General features: G+C 45.8%; 2 protein-coding genes and 2 pseudogenes across 2 annotated transcripts; 2 read left to right on the top strand and 2 right to left on the bottom strand.

The window, feature by feature from the left end:
- Positions 1 to 2650: 2650 nt before the first annotated feature.
- On the bottom strand, positions 2651 to 2781 carry LOC112342588 (annotated as a pseudogene).
- Positions 2782 to 6112: 3331 nt separating this feature from the next.
- Positions 6113 to 7796, bottom strand: LOC9662009 (annotated as a pseudogene).
- A 1304-nt stretch (positions 7797 to 9100) lies between these two features.
- LOC9662010 lies at positions 9101 to 10580 on the top strand. Its single transcript, XM_002962408.2, has 2 exons — positions 9101 to 10179; positions 10267 to 10580. Exons 1-2 carry the CDS (start codon positions 9178 to 9180, stop codon positions 10534 to 10536), a joined length of 1272 nt encoding a protein of 423 aa, XP_002962454.1. The 5' UTR covers positions 9101 to 9177; the 3' UTR covers positions 10537 to 10580.
- Positions 10581 to 10662: 82 nt separating this feature from the next.
- LOC9660924 (glycerol-3-phosphate dehydrogenase SDP6, mitochondrial) lies at positions 10663 to 11889 on the top strand. Its single transcript, XM_002962409.2, has 3 exons — positions 10663 to 10853; positions 11055 to 11693; positions 11758 to 11889. Exons 2-3 carry the CDS (start codon positions 11109 to 11111, stop codon positions 11848 to 11850), a joined length of 678 nt encoding a protein of 225 aa, XP_002962455.2. The 5' UTR covers positions 10663 to 10853; positions 11055 to 11108; the 3' UTR covers positions 11851 to 11889.
- The last annotated feature ends 1542 nt before the right edge of the window (positions 11890 to 13431 follow it).

Genomic DNA, 13431 nt, shown 5'->3' on the forward strand with positions numbered 1-13431 from the left:
TAGATAAAAGAGTATATATACAAATTTACGAGCCAACATACTTAAACTTTAGAAATATAAGTTTATATATTTATTTAAACGAAATTTACTTGGTGTTTAGGAATGTTTATATACTCTAAATATGTTTAGATTAAAGAATATGCTATAATATAATATTTAATAATTTAAAATGTTTTCAACAACACTATTTCGAAGTATTTATTAATTTACTAAAATAAATTAATAATAATTTCAACAGTTTATGCAAATTGATAGTATTGATTTGGTTTTAAACACAGAAAACTTTAAAAATATCAACATGTTTTTATGCAATATTGACTAGGGTATATAGGAGGTGAAAAAATCTGTTAAATGTTTATATTTATTACTTTAGTATTTTTTATAAGTCTTTTTTAAGTGTAGATAAATTTAAAATAAATGAACAAAAAACATAAACCTTTGGAGAGGATTTTTTTTTCATCTTATGCAATTCCATTTCTAAGACTATCCCATCCTTTTAGATTTTTTATTATCTGTAATTATAAATGATGTAGTTTAAGAACTTTAGAATTTTGTTGTTCTAAAGGAATAAATAAAAGGCTGTGAAATGTTCAATATAAAATATAATAAATCCTAAGAAATACATTATATTAGTTTTATTATTTAAAAGTTTTTAAATCTAAAGCTTAATAGCTTAATCTAACCAGGGTTTCTTCGCAGTGCCGGATCAAACGAAGTAAGTTCATCACCATGGCCACTCTGGACAGTGGACGATGAACAAAGCCATTGGCATTTCTCTCTGAGGTCTAGTTTTGCAAAGAAGAAAATTGTGATCTTAACTCATTCTTTTGTTTGCAAGGTCTTGGATTCACGGACAACTCACAATTGCTAGACTTACAAGGTGGTTATTTTATTTCACCTTCTTCTTTCCTTGCTTGACTGTTTCATTTTCTTTCCACTTAGATCAAAGAGTGCTATCGTTTTAGCGATGATGGAGCCTGGAGGAACAGAAGGACGGCCAATCTATGCTGCCATAGAAAATTCTGGTGTCGATGGAGTTATGGTCGTTGTCACGAGGTACCTATCATCGTTTTTCCAAACGAAAGAACAAAAGCTAATTGGAAATCCAGGTGCTTTGGTGGAATGAGGCTTGGAACTGGAGGACTTGTTTGAGCTTATGGAGGAATCGCTGCTGACTGCCTCAAAGACGCACTGGCACACATTGTCAAAGCAAAGGTTTTCTTATGTAGTTTGGTGTTGTCTACTGACTTTGACTCTTTTCAGATACAAAACAATCATTTATTTTGGAATGGTAGCAGGAGTTCAAGGTGGAAACACGGAAGAGCAACAAGAGGTTGCAATGAGACAATGGAAATTGAAAGAAGTAGCAAGCAATTTGAGCAAGACTATGAAAAGTAGCAGTGAACCAGTGAAAAAGAATAACGATGCAATTGGCACTTCTCTGCTTTGCCTAGACTTCCACTCCTATAATAGGCTTTATTTTTTGTAATGACAACAAAATTTGTCATCATGAATATCTGAATCTGTTCTAAATTTTGGTAGTCCATTTCGTGTGAGGGATGTGATCCTCCCAAAAGCATGGAAATTTAAGATATCTCGATTGAATACTGGACGTTAATCTTTTCAAACACATTAAAATTCCAATTAGAACTTACTTGCTGCACGTGATAATTTTGCCCTTTGAAACTTTCAAGATATGTTCTGGTCAAGAATAACATCACATCCCAAAACATTCCAGGACACATAATTTGCATGCCGAGTCTCTTGCTTGGTGTGCAAGGAAAGCCTCGTGGAAAGCCAGGATATAAAACAGTGTCTGGAACTCGTAGCGACACAGTGTAGAAAATATAATTCCAGGCTCCAGGCACAAATTCTTCAATGTCAATTGTCTATTTTGTGATTGGAAACCCATGGCTCAAGTTCATGCTGTGGAGTTGAAGGGCAATCAACAGGAACTCAGTCCTAACAAGCGCATGGGCTGTTTTGGATGGAGGAGTAGCAGCAACAAGACCAGCACGATCAAGCCCAAGAAGAATGCCCAAGTCCCAGAAGAGAAGATCAAAGAGAGAAAACAAGAACAAGCAATAATTGTTCCATACTTTGCTGCTTCAGCCAGATTGTCAATGCTGTGACATGGATTTGCAAGATTCAAGATTTTTTCCTTTTTGTCTTGAAGGAGCGAACTTGTAATATTTTTTGTTGTTTCATGAATTGAAATCATTCTATCAATTCTCAAATCTCTTCAATTCATTCTATCAAATCCTCAATGATCACAAAATGCTTGTTATCACTTCGCGGGAAGAGAAGAACTGAGAATGTGCAAAACTTCAGGTGTGAACAAGGAGATGCAGCATGTAAGCATCGCAAATCTCTCCTCCATTTTTGTCAATCGCTTGTGCGTGCCAGCTACAACAAGCGCGAGGACAATTTCGCGTCCCTCAGAGACTACAATGACTACCTGGAAGACGTCAGTGAGCTCTCGTTTCATTCTCTCAGCCGCTCGCTCGCTTTGCCTTGTAGTCTTCAATCTGGTCCAAGGCATCGATGTGGCTGAGACGGAGGCCGCTGGAGATATATCAGTCTTGGTAGTCACGCGTACTTCCCATTATCGTTCCCTAGCGCTTATCCATCATATGAGTCTTAGAATTTGGAGAGGGCCGCGCGTACGTGAGCCCTCAAATTACGACGTCCACTCTTCCACTTTAGGAAGGCCAAGCCGAAGTGCAATGGGAAGGCCCATTGGCCTTCATGATCACTAATAAACCCCGTCTAAGTAAGTTATTGCTTGGTGCAGCATATCCTTTGGTCAAAGACCTAGCCACGTGTCAAGTGGTCGCCGTCGAGATCACAGCTTCAATCGTCTCATCAGCATTGCGGAGTAGTGCTCCACACTCTGCCATAATCCGGGACTGTCCCCGTGGCGTCCTACCGAGAATGTGTTAAGAACAGCCAAGAGGACCACCTGATCCGGCACGGTTGTTCACGGATGCTCCTTTGCCTGAACCAGATACCCGTTCTGGGTATACACCAGGATCAGGGTGTTGCATGCTTCAACAGTCATCAAATTGTCTAACGCTGTACGGCCTCCGCCACCATGCCGTGGGGCATCAAGTTGGCGGCCTTGATAAACTGGGCAAGAAGACGCTGGCAGTGATGGAATCCGAGGCTGGGACGCTCTGGCCCGATTCTCGCGTATGCAATGAGCAGCAGGCTCCACCCCAGTGCCTTTTTGTGCGGCATCCAGTTTCTCGCTCCCGCCCCCTTGCCATAGCGGGCGTAGGCCGCCATCATCTGATCCACCACGACGACTTTGCTCGAGGGAGAGATGATAACATCAGCCTGGCATCCTCCAAATGCACCTAGGCCTCGAAGATCACCCGGAGGGGCTTTCATGGCGGAAGATCCCCATAGCGTTAAACGATTTTCATCACATCAATTGTCGATGATATATTTAAAAGAGCAGTGCCCATATTTTGAAGAGATGATTTTCATGACTCACAAAAGCGCCTTCCCCTCTCAGTTCCTCATGTGGAGCTCCATGATAATTAACTCTTTCTCAAAATCAAATTAATTCCTCAGTGTCCAAGAGCAAGTCCCCCAGCTTGCAAAGCCGTCATATAATCCTTATAAAACATAGGCTTAAACACTAGAGAGCCCTCCACCAATTTGCTCGCTGGGCGCACTAAACTCTCCCCATTGCTACGGGAATGGACATTCGATCTTCACTGCTATTAACCACAGCCCTGTGCTCGGGACTCTTATACTTGTCATTGCTCAAAATCTGAAAGAAAACATTAACTTTGACTAGTCAGTCAACATTAGTAAACGAGACGCTGACCTGGGTCTGGTCGCCCAGATTGACCACGAACGAGTAAGGTATGGGCTTCACGGAGTACCACTCGTCATCGTGCATCACCTGGAGACCCTCGACGTGATCTTGGAGAAGCATCGATCCGGGGTCCGAGTGTGGGGCGATTCCCAGCACCAGATCGGGCTCGGGGCAAGCGGGATAGAACCATGACTTGCGAGCAGCCATTGAATGCCTTGTCGATGTAATCCTTTAGAAGATCCAAGCTCTCGGAGATGAGCTCCAGGAGGAACTTTGAGGTTGCGAACGCGAGTGGAGTAAACTTTCCTATAAGATGATCATTTACCAGAGATGTTAAGGGAGGATGGCGAGAAGGTATTTATACCTGTAAGATGCTGGCTTGTCAGGCCAGAGATCTTGCATCTCGGCCAGTGGGAGGCAGCTATGGCGGAGGTAATCTCTCCAGCTAAAGACCTTGTCTTGTGTAACATTGAAGGTGGTTTCATACCTCATTGGGGACTCGGTGTCTGTGGAGAAGTAGCGCATTTTCTCCTCGTTTGGGAGAGCGTGGAATTCGCGAGCCACCGATTGCATTTCATCCACCAAAAAATGGGGAACACCGTGATTGATCACCTGTATGGAGAAGATCACAAAATTCTCGATCAATTCATAGACCCAGTGATGGATCAAAGAGATTTTGGGACACCCAACAGCCAGCAAGAACAATAGCACACCTGGAAGAAGCCCCATTTCACGCAAGCTTCACGGATTTACGGGACAAGCGCTGAATTCGAGCCTCGCTCGAATTCAAGGCGGCGCCAAGATCCAAGACTGGGAAGCTTTCCTCGCGATGAACGGCATTTGGGTGCTCCTCTATGGATCAGATGTAAATGCCGGGCAGCTTGTCCACGCCCGATTCTTCCCACCCAAGTGGAGTGGAAGAACTTCGGCGGCCATTGTTGAGCACTTCACAAAGATAAACTCCGGTTTTATACTCTTGGAGGATACTAAAAATTTCTTAGATTTTCTAGATTCTAAAAGAGGTTTGGTCACAAAGGAAAGTTGGCATAGCAAAATGAACCGCGCCAAAATTTCAGCGGTCCAGATGGCATCACGAATGGACGGAAGTGATTGCTCTGTTGGCCACGCCACGGGCAAAGGCAATGTCGTCTTCCAGGGCGGAGGCGCCACCGTCGGCGCTCCTCTACGCAGCGTGACGAACGGAGCATCGTCGGCTGGAAGAGGATTGGTTGTTCTCCGGTATGGCGAGAACCACTTCGCGGTGAGGTAGTCGGGTCTCCGCCGGGGAGGGAGCCTGAGACTTTGCGCCTTGAGCGAGCGTTTCACCGCGAGGGAGATGAGGTGGAGGAATTTGTGGAGCTCGTCCTCGGTGCCCACGAACACTGGCGGGATCTCGGCGAGGATCGCTTGGTATTCGTCGCTGGGGCGCGCGATCACGAACTGGGAGCTAAAATCTGTGTCGATGATCGCTCGCTTGGAGCCGGTGTCGAGGAGGACGTCAATGTAGGCGTACTCTCCTGGAAGAGAGGAGAAAATCACGCTGTGAGAAGGATAGAAATAGTTTGTAACAGACCGTTGGAGATTCCTTAAACCGGGCGTCACGATCTTCCCGGCACGATCTTTGTATCGCTCGACGTCGGCGGCGAGTTTCCACTGCAAGAAAATCTCTGGAAATTTCCGATCGATCGATCTGTGCTTGCTTACCCGATGCAGAAGGAAATCTCGCAGCTCGTCGGCGAGATCTTGCGATTTGGTACTGGCATTAACTGGAGAGGGAATCGCCGTTACAGCAACCGCTCAAGCGGCACTCCTCTATGAAATCGTTCACCATCTCCGCCAAGAAGAGGGAGCTGGCCATCGCTTCGTGCTCGCTGCCGCTGCATGCTGGCCGCGGCGCACAGCGACCGATCGATTTCTTGTCCTCTTGCGTGGCGATGCGTTGTCTACATACGATCGATGGGATCGTTTCTCTACACCGCTTATATAATCTCTCCTTAGTTTCTCTCCATCTGGTCTAGATTTCTAGATCGCTCGATCTTCTTCGCGTTCCTCTTCTTCTCGATCCTCTTCTTTCCATTCTTGGCGTTTTCGTTTCTAGATCGGGGCCATGCCAGGGATTCTTTGGCATTCCGATCGGAATGAGCGAAATTTCGAATGACTTACCCGTCTAAAAAGCCCTAGAAAATTATTTCCTTGTCGAATGACTCTTGCCACTTGTATGACACTTGGCGTCTGCCACGCGTCGCACAATGGCAAGAGCCCTAAAATTTGAAGACCAAATTTTTAGACCCAGATATCGGAGGTGCAAGCGCATCTCGTGCGCCACGGTTTGGCTCCTCGCCGAAATCGACGAAGAAATCGTGATTGAGAGCTACGCCTCCTTTCTCGGTGTTGCATTCCACCTGGAGAATGTGAGAGCCTTCGCTCGCGAGGCTCGGATAGAACTGATTGTCCCAGGAGCTAAACAGCGAGTTTGTCACGTAGAGATGCTTGCCATCGAGGCTGAGCTGCAGCATTTGGGCCTCCTCTCAGTTTCTTCCCCTGGAAACACCAAAGTTTTCTCGTTCGAACTCGATCGGATAGAGAGAACTTCACTTACCTGGACTGGAGGAACGCTGGATTGCCAGTCTTCTCCGGTAGAGCTCTCGACCGCCACAACTTTGCTGCCTTTGGAAACCAAGCCTCCCAGCCAGAGCTGCCCGGTTAGCAACACGCAACCAAATCAATACTTCCGACCTGGATGGATCATCGATGTTGTACTGCCTCAAATCGCCGTGAAGTCAATTCACAAAGTAGAGGAAGCGATCATCCAGGGAGATGAGAAGGTCCATGATCAAGCCAGGCATCTCGGGTAAGATCCAGTTCTTCACCTTGAGTGAGCGGCAAAACAGTCTGCCACCACCTTAAGATCAAAAAACGAGAGAGAGAGTTAGAACTCCACGATCTATTCAAGCTTACTTCGTGATCCCAAGTGCTATCATCTTTCTTGAAGAACCGGACCAAAGTACTGCTTAGAGCACAGGTTACATAGCCAGTATCCTTTTCTGGATTGTGTAGAAATTGAATCTACACCAACAAAACTCCAGGGAAAAAGAGAGAAAATGAAAAAGGCGCTACCTCAAGTGGGATCAATCCAGTGTCGCCGAGATCGATGGTTTGCTTCAAAGTTCCGCCCGGCCAGTCGTACACAAAGAGTTCTCTCCCGTACAGGCCTTGGAAAGATCTCCCAAATCAAAACCTTTGGTAAACGCAGAGGGCGCCCACTGATCATCATTTTGTGACGAGGTTGATACCAAAAGTCGTAGCCAAAAGAGGGACTGTGTCCTTGTTTTTCCCATCTAAGTCGTAAGATCCAAAGCTCAACAGTGACCAAAAAAAAAAAGGGATCTACGTGAACGACAAGAACTCACAAGGACTTACCTTCCTTTGATGTTGAATTCTCCATTCAAGAGCAAAAATCCAGCTCCTTCTGCTCGTCCTTCTTTGTCTCCAAGGCACGAGATCATAATCTCGTCAGAAGCAAGGCAGGCACGGTGTGAGGAAACGCGAGCCCAGTTTTTTCGTACATATCCTCCGCCTCGATCACTTTGTGAAGCACTGGAGCTTTCGGATCTTTCAGAGTGTTCACAATGTAAATTCGAGAAGAACTGAAAGACCAAAGAACTTAGCTCACGAACAAAACTTAGAAGCTGTGATATACTCACACTACCGATGGAAGAACAAGGTAGCAACGCTCAGCATCCTTCTCTCCATGGCAGGAGCTACAAGAATTCCATCCAGAGTGATTGACATCAGGAACTGCAATAATGATTCACGAAGATAAGCCTAATAATTTATGCTAGAATATACATACATTGGATATGACATATTACATATTGGGTTTGCTCAAAAGTAAATTGTCACTATATTTAATTACATTTTTGGTTTGCTGAAGTAAACCTGTATAGTAGTAATGGTTGTTATTCATTTAGATTAATTTTATATTTATAATTTATAAAAAAATTTAAACACTTTCTAGTATATTCTTTTTATTTTACCATATTAATCTTGTGTTTATAAATTATAAATATTTTTTATTTTGAATTAATTAGTAAGAATAATACTACTATTAAGCAAACCAAGCATTGCTAATTTGTTCTATGTTGCATGCAACAATGTTTGGTTTGCTAGAATCAAACCTAATACCATATATAACATACTTTATCTCTTTCAATTGGAATAGAGGTATAATTGTTTTATTCTCATTTATCCTCTAAAGTTTTAAAAATTCATAGTAACAATATATCCATATCCCATCCCATAACAAATGTTACAACACTCAACCTTTAGGACCATTAGATTTAGCCAATGGCAGCCATCCTATAGGGAGGTAATTGTCAAAGGGTTATTTTTTTAACCACATCTTACTTAATAATCATATAAAAGATTCTCTCTTGTGCATATCCTTTACCCTTTGCAAATTATACTCATTTTTATATCAAATCCAATGCATAGCAAGCAAGTTTGAATGCCAATTGTCCCACCTTTTCTTTTTTATGTAGTCAAAACATGGAATAGAACTTATAGTAAGCATTCATAAGTGGGATCCAGCTCTCTCAGTGACATTGAAGTGCTAAGACAAACACTCAAAACCAAATGGCAGATAGAAAATGGTTCTAGAACAAGAGAACTATTCATTGCAAGAACATAAAATTCACTTAGAGAGAGAGACAATCCTAAAGAAGACCTAAACTAATTTAACTAACTCAACTTTTTTCTCCAGAATAAAAGAATCTAAATTGAAATGCTCTTCAAATGACATTGTTAGGGTACATTCCGCCCCACTGCCCAGCAAAAGCCACAAGAAGAATTGTCAAAATCTTTGTTTTGCAGGTTAGCCTTAAAATAAAATTTACCAGGCAATTTGTTTTTATTCTTTCAATTGAAGGTGCATTTCAAATTTATGCCCTGCTGGTAAAGTAATAGACGCTGTGTACTGATGCTATGTGGCAAAATTTCTCTGTCCAGCCAGCTATCCTGCGCAGCAAATAAAACGTGTAACTTGTGTCACCTGTGCTCTGCAAAAGGATAAGATGTGATGTCCTCCCATGTTGTTTTTTGCTGTTGAAAACTAGATGACCAAAAGAGTGACAAGGTTTTAATTTACATTCATTTGGTCTAATGCTAGATTAGATGCCATGTTTGTTGATCACTTAGGTATGTGTATTGACAGATCCTCATGCTTTAAAAGCCAATCCGCTGAGCTCCACAAATATAACAGAGTGTTCCACCTTGCTTTCAGTTCATCCAGCTTCTCTTGCCTTCATCTTGCTCCAGAGCTTCGAGTCCTTTCATTCTTTCAAGGAAAGATGGATGTTGAGCAGGCACTCCTGGATGGGTTCGAGAAGGGCATTTCGCTGGGCCTGAAGATGATCCCAGTTGTGGGCTCCTTCGCGCAGGCCATATTCGGGCAGTTGTGGAGCATAGCGCTTGCACCCCGCACCGCGCAGCAGAAACAAGCCGCCATGGATTCGCTGTTCGAGGCGGTGGAGAAGATGATCGAGCAAGCTCTGGCTAAAAACATTGCGGATCAAGCAAGAGCTGCGAATGCCACCATCTCCCAGCTGGGCCAGGACTACTACGTCTCCGTCGCGGCCTTCCAGGCCAATAACTCGGTCGGCACGCGCAACATCGTGGTGCGATTCGAGCAGTGCAAGGCCCAACTCCTCCAAATGCTCAATCTCTTCTCGCAGCCCAGCTACATGAAGCATACACTCCTCTCTTACGGATCCGCGCTCACATTGTACACAACGCTGCTCCGCGAGATGATCCTAAGCGCCAAGGTTTGCGGCTTCACCGCCTCGGAAGTGGCCGCTTTCCAGAGAGACATCAATGATTGGATCAGATTCTCGCTCAACCAAGTCATGTTCGATGCTCTCTCCAAGCTGGTAAGGGAAGGGGGCGAATTTAAGTACCCCGGTATGGCCAACGTCGCCAAGAGCCTCTTCGAGATCTCTGCAGGCTTGATGAACTTCCACACTGAATGGCACAACGGTGCAGCTTGCCTGATCGCGAACAACCACCAGGTGTATTCGGATTGCGACTTTGTGGATACCAAGGCGCACTACCAGCTGAACTTCCGGCGCAGGCCCGGTGACGGGTGGAACTATCACGAGATGCCGCAGGTGTTCGTCAGTGGTCGTCCGGCACTCCATATCTACACCAAGCTTGAGCAGGAGATTCATGTAGCGCGCTTCGCGTTCGAGGAGGACAACGTGGAAATGAAATTCCGGGCGTACTACATGGTTGATCATGACGACTTCGACTCTTGGCAAGTGTTGGTGACCGTGGGCAGCGGTTTCAAACCTGTGGTACGTAAACTTTGATTCATCAACTTGCTCAATGTTTCAAGATTCTGGACACAGATGGTAAAACTGAAGTTGGTTTCTTGCTTGCAGGAGCTTCAGTTCAACCTCAATAAGCGTCAATCCTCCATTGTATCCTTCCCATGGGTGAAGATGTACTACCCCGGAAATCCTCTGGCCACCCAGTTTGACAAGTTTAGGACCAACATGAGCGTCTATTATGACGAGTACAGTTCGTTTAAGCCATTAAAAAGCAGGTCTTACCACATCACCACTAAGGCTGCTGGGCCTGCAACCAAGAATTACTACTTGATCGCATTTGAAGTTGTGCCCGCGAAGGCTCCAAAGCTGCCATGGCTGTGATATGAAGATTAAGAATCTACTAAAATAAAATTGCCTTAAGAACATTCTCAGACTTACGAAGGGCTTGAACGACAGGGCTCTCGTGTCCTACTCCAAAGCGCAGCCAGTGCTGGCCAAGGAGCGGGGGAATGAGGATGGCAGCTGTGCATTGGACAGTGCCGCCGCGATTGGCTGCGCAGCACCAGCCCGGCAAGCCCTCTTGATCTCCTGGTAGTCTGGGATGGCGCCACCGGCTGTGGAGTCGCATTGGACGCCGCTGCTCGTAGCCTCCGTGTTACAGGGACGATTTCGCGTGTCGACCAAGCTCATCCATGGAGGTGAGTTCTAGTTTCTCTCTCTTTCTTTAAAGTAGTAAGTGGTCAAGATCTTTGTTTGGGTATCTCGGGCTTTCCTGGATCGATCAAACATTTTTTTTTTTGGATTGTTTGTCTCTGGGATGTCTGGATGATGGGCTTTCTTTCGATGGATCGACCAGTCAAAAGTTCTTACATTTCTCTCGTTGTTCCAACTTGCTCCAGGTGTGAGATATCTCGAGAAGTACGCACTGGACGAGCGAGCGCAGCTCATCCAGAATGCTCCACACCTCCGTCGAGTCCTTCGAGTTCTTCCCGACGGTTGCAAAGACAGCGGGCGATGGAAAGATGCTCAAAGGCACGGTGGTCTACTACGATGGCCAAATGGACGATGCTCGCGTCAACGTTTCTCTGGCTTGCACGACGGCGCTGGCGGGAGCAGCGGTGCTCAACCACGCCGAGGCAACCGCGATCATCAAGGATGAATCCACTGGCCAAGTTGTGGGTGCTCGAGTCCGGGATAAACTTAGTGGCACGGAATTTGACGTCCATGCAAAGGTCGTGGTGAATGCCGGGGGACCTTTTGTGGACGAGCTGAGAAGATTTGCGGACAAGGAGTCCAAGCCGATGATCGCTCCCAGCAGTGGCGTTCACGTCGTTCTTCCCGACTACTACTCGCCCGAGTCTATGGGGCTCATTGTTCCCAAGACGAAAGATGGCCGGGTGGTGTTTATGCTGCCATGGCTGGGAAGAACGGTGGCTGGCACCACTGATTCTATTTCCCCTATCACCATGCTTCCGGAGCTGAAGGAAGAGGAGATCCAGTTCATCTTGGACGCCATCAGTGACTACGTTTGTGTCAAGGTAAAGGAACAACAAGTTGATCTTTCTTTCTTTTGGTCTGTTCTAACTTTTTCTTTCCTCTCAGGTCCGCCGCTCTGATATTATGTCCGCGTGGGGCGGCATTAGGCCGATCCGTCCGCGAATGGAGACACGTCAAGCATCTCCAGAGATCACGTAAGCTGCGTGGAGCCTCACGGCATGGTGACAATCACCGGTGACAAGCGGACGACCTACAGAAGGTAAGTTTTACTTTTGGGTCATAGAAAAGACTATTAAAGCCTGTTGGGGGCACAGATTTCGTCAACTTAAGAGAGAGATGGTGCTGGAACCTGATCCAAGGGGTTACACAGTTGTTCCAACAACGTTCGCTCCACACCAGGAAGCACCGTTCGTGCTGTCCGTCTTTACAAAAGCGTCTATCACATTTGATCCACTCACTGCGTGAATCCGTGCTCCTTGGAGCCAGACAGCTCGGTGCTGCTGCTTTGCTCGAGACACCATCGAATGCGGATAAAGAAGGTATGTTGCAGGATTTTAGCGTTTCTCGTTTCTTAAGTATATGTTCTTGCAGATACTGGGAGATGGTTGTATGCTTTTCTTTTTCTTTTTCTTCTTGTTTTCAGAGTGGAATCTTGTCTGGTTTTGCTCCAGTTTTTGGCCTCCATGCAAGTGGAGAGGCTGAGTCTGTACATAGATTCGGTTTTGTATAATCTGAGACATTACCATGATTCTTCAAAGGAAAAAACGTACTTGGGAGTTTACTTTGAGAGATCTGATTTACTGACTGCTGCTCTCTGCATCCACATTGAAGAAGCCTCTAGCTGTTGTTTGATCTTGTTCTTGCTTAGAAGAGCAAGAACTTGTGGTGTAGTTGCTTCTGCTGTCCTTTCCATATCCTCGTTGCACAGCTCGATTTCGCCGCCGCCACTGCCAGTTCCACGCTTACCACCTTGTACTGGGACTGGTCAAGGACGTAGACGCAAATGAAGCTGTGTGCAGGATAGCTGATCTTAAAAATTCCGAATCAGATCCATACCGAGAAATCAGTGACACAGTGAAACGTGCATATGTGCAAACACAACTTGTAACTTGTGTCAGCCGTGCCTCTCAACTGGATGTGATGTCCTCCCAAGTTGTGTTATTGTTCGCAAACTTGTTTTGGTCGCTGTGGACCACGTAAGTATCTGATAAAACATCGATCAACAAAGTTGTGGAAAGCATATCCTCCTTGTATGCTTTAAAAGCCAAGCCGCGGAGCTGCACAAATATAAGGGAGTGCTCCACCTTTTTTTCAGTTCATCCAGCTTCTCTTGCCTTCATCTTGCTCCAGAGCTTCGAATCCTTTCATTCTTTCAAGGAAAGATGGCAGGTTCTATTGTTGAGCAGGCACTCCTGGATGGGTTCGAGAAGGGCATTTCGCTAGGCCCGAAGATGGTCCCAGTTGTGGGCTCCTTCGCGCAGGCCATGTTCGGGCAGTTGTGGAGCATAGCGCTTGCACCCCGCACCGCGCAGCAGAAACAAGCCGCCATGGATTCGCTGTTCGAGGCGGTGGGTAAGAAGATCGAGCAAGCTCTGGCTGAAAACATTGCGGATCAAGCAAGAGCTGCGAATGCCACCATCTCCCAGCTGGGCCAGGACTACTACGTCTCCGTCGCGGCCTTCCAGGCCAATAACTCGGTCGGCACGCACAATATCGTGGTGCGATTCGAGCAGTGCAAGGCCCAACTCCTCCAAATGCTCAATCTCTTCTCGCATCCCA

Source organism: Selaginella moellendorffii, unplaced genomic scaffold (assembly GCF_000143415.4).
Source record: "Selaginella moellendorffii unplaced genomic scaffold, v1.0 SELMOscaffold_2, whole genome shotgun sequence".
NCBI lineage: Eukaryota > Viridiplantae > Streptophyta > Lycopodiopsida > Selaginellales > Selaginellaceae > Selaginella > Selaginella moellendorffii.

Excerpts from the sequence above, each read along its gene's own strand:
- LOC9662010 (XM_002962408.2), top strand. The coding sequence starts at position 9,178 with ATGGATGTTGAGCAGGCACTCCTGGATGGGTTCGAGAAGGGCATTTCG. Across the intron at positions 10,180-10,266 it reads GCAGCGGTTTCAAACCTGTG|GAGCTTCAGTTCAACCTCAA; the intron begins GTACGTAAACTT and ends TCTTGCTTGCAG.
- LOC9660924 (XM_002962409.2), top strand. The coding sequence starts at position 11,109 with ATGCTCCACACCTCCGTCGAGTCCTTCGAGTTCTTCCCGACGGTTGCA. Across the intron at positions 11,694-11,757 it reads GTGACTACGTTTGTGTCAAG|GTCCGCCGCTCTGATATTAT; the intron begins GTAAAGGAACAA and ends CTTTCCTCTCAG.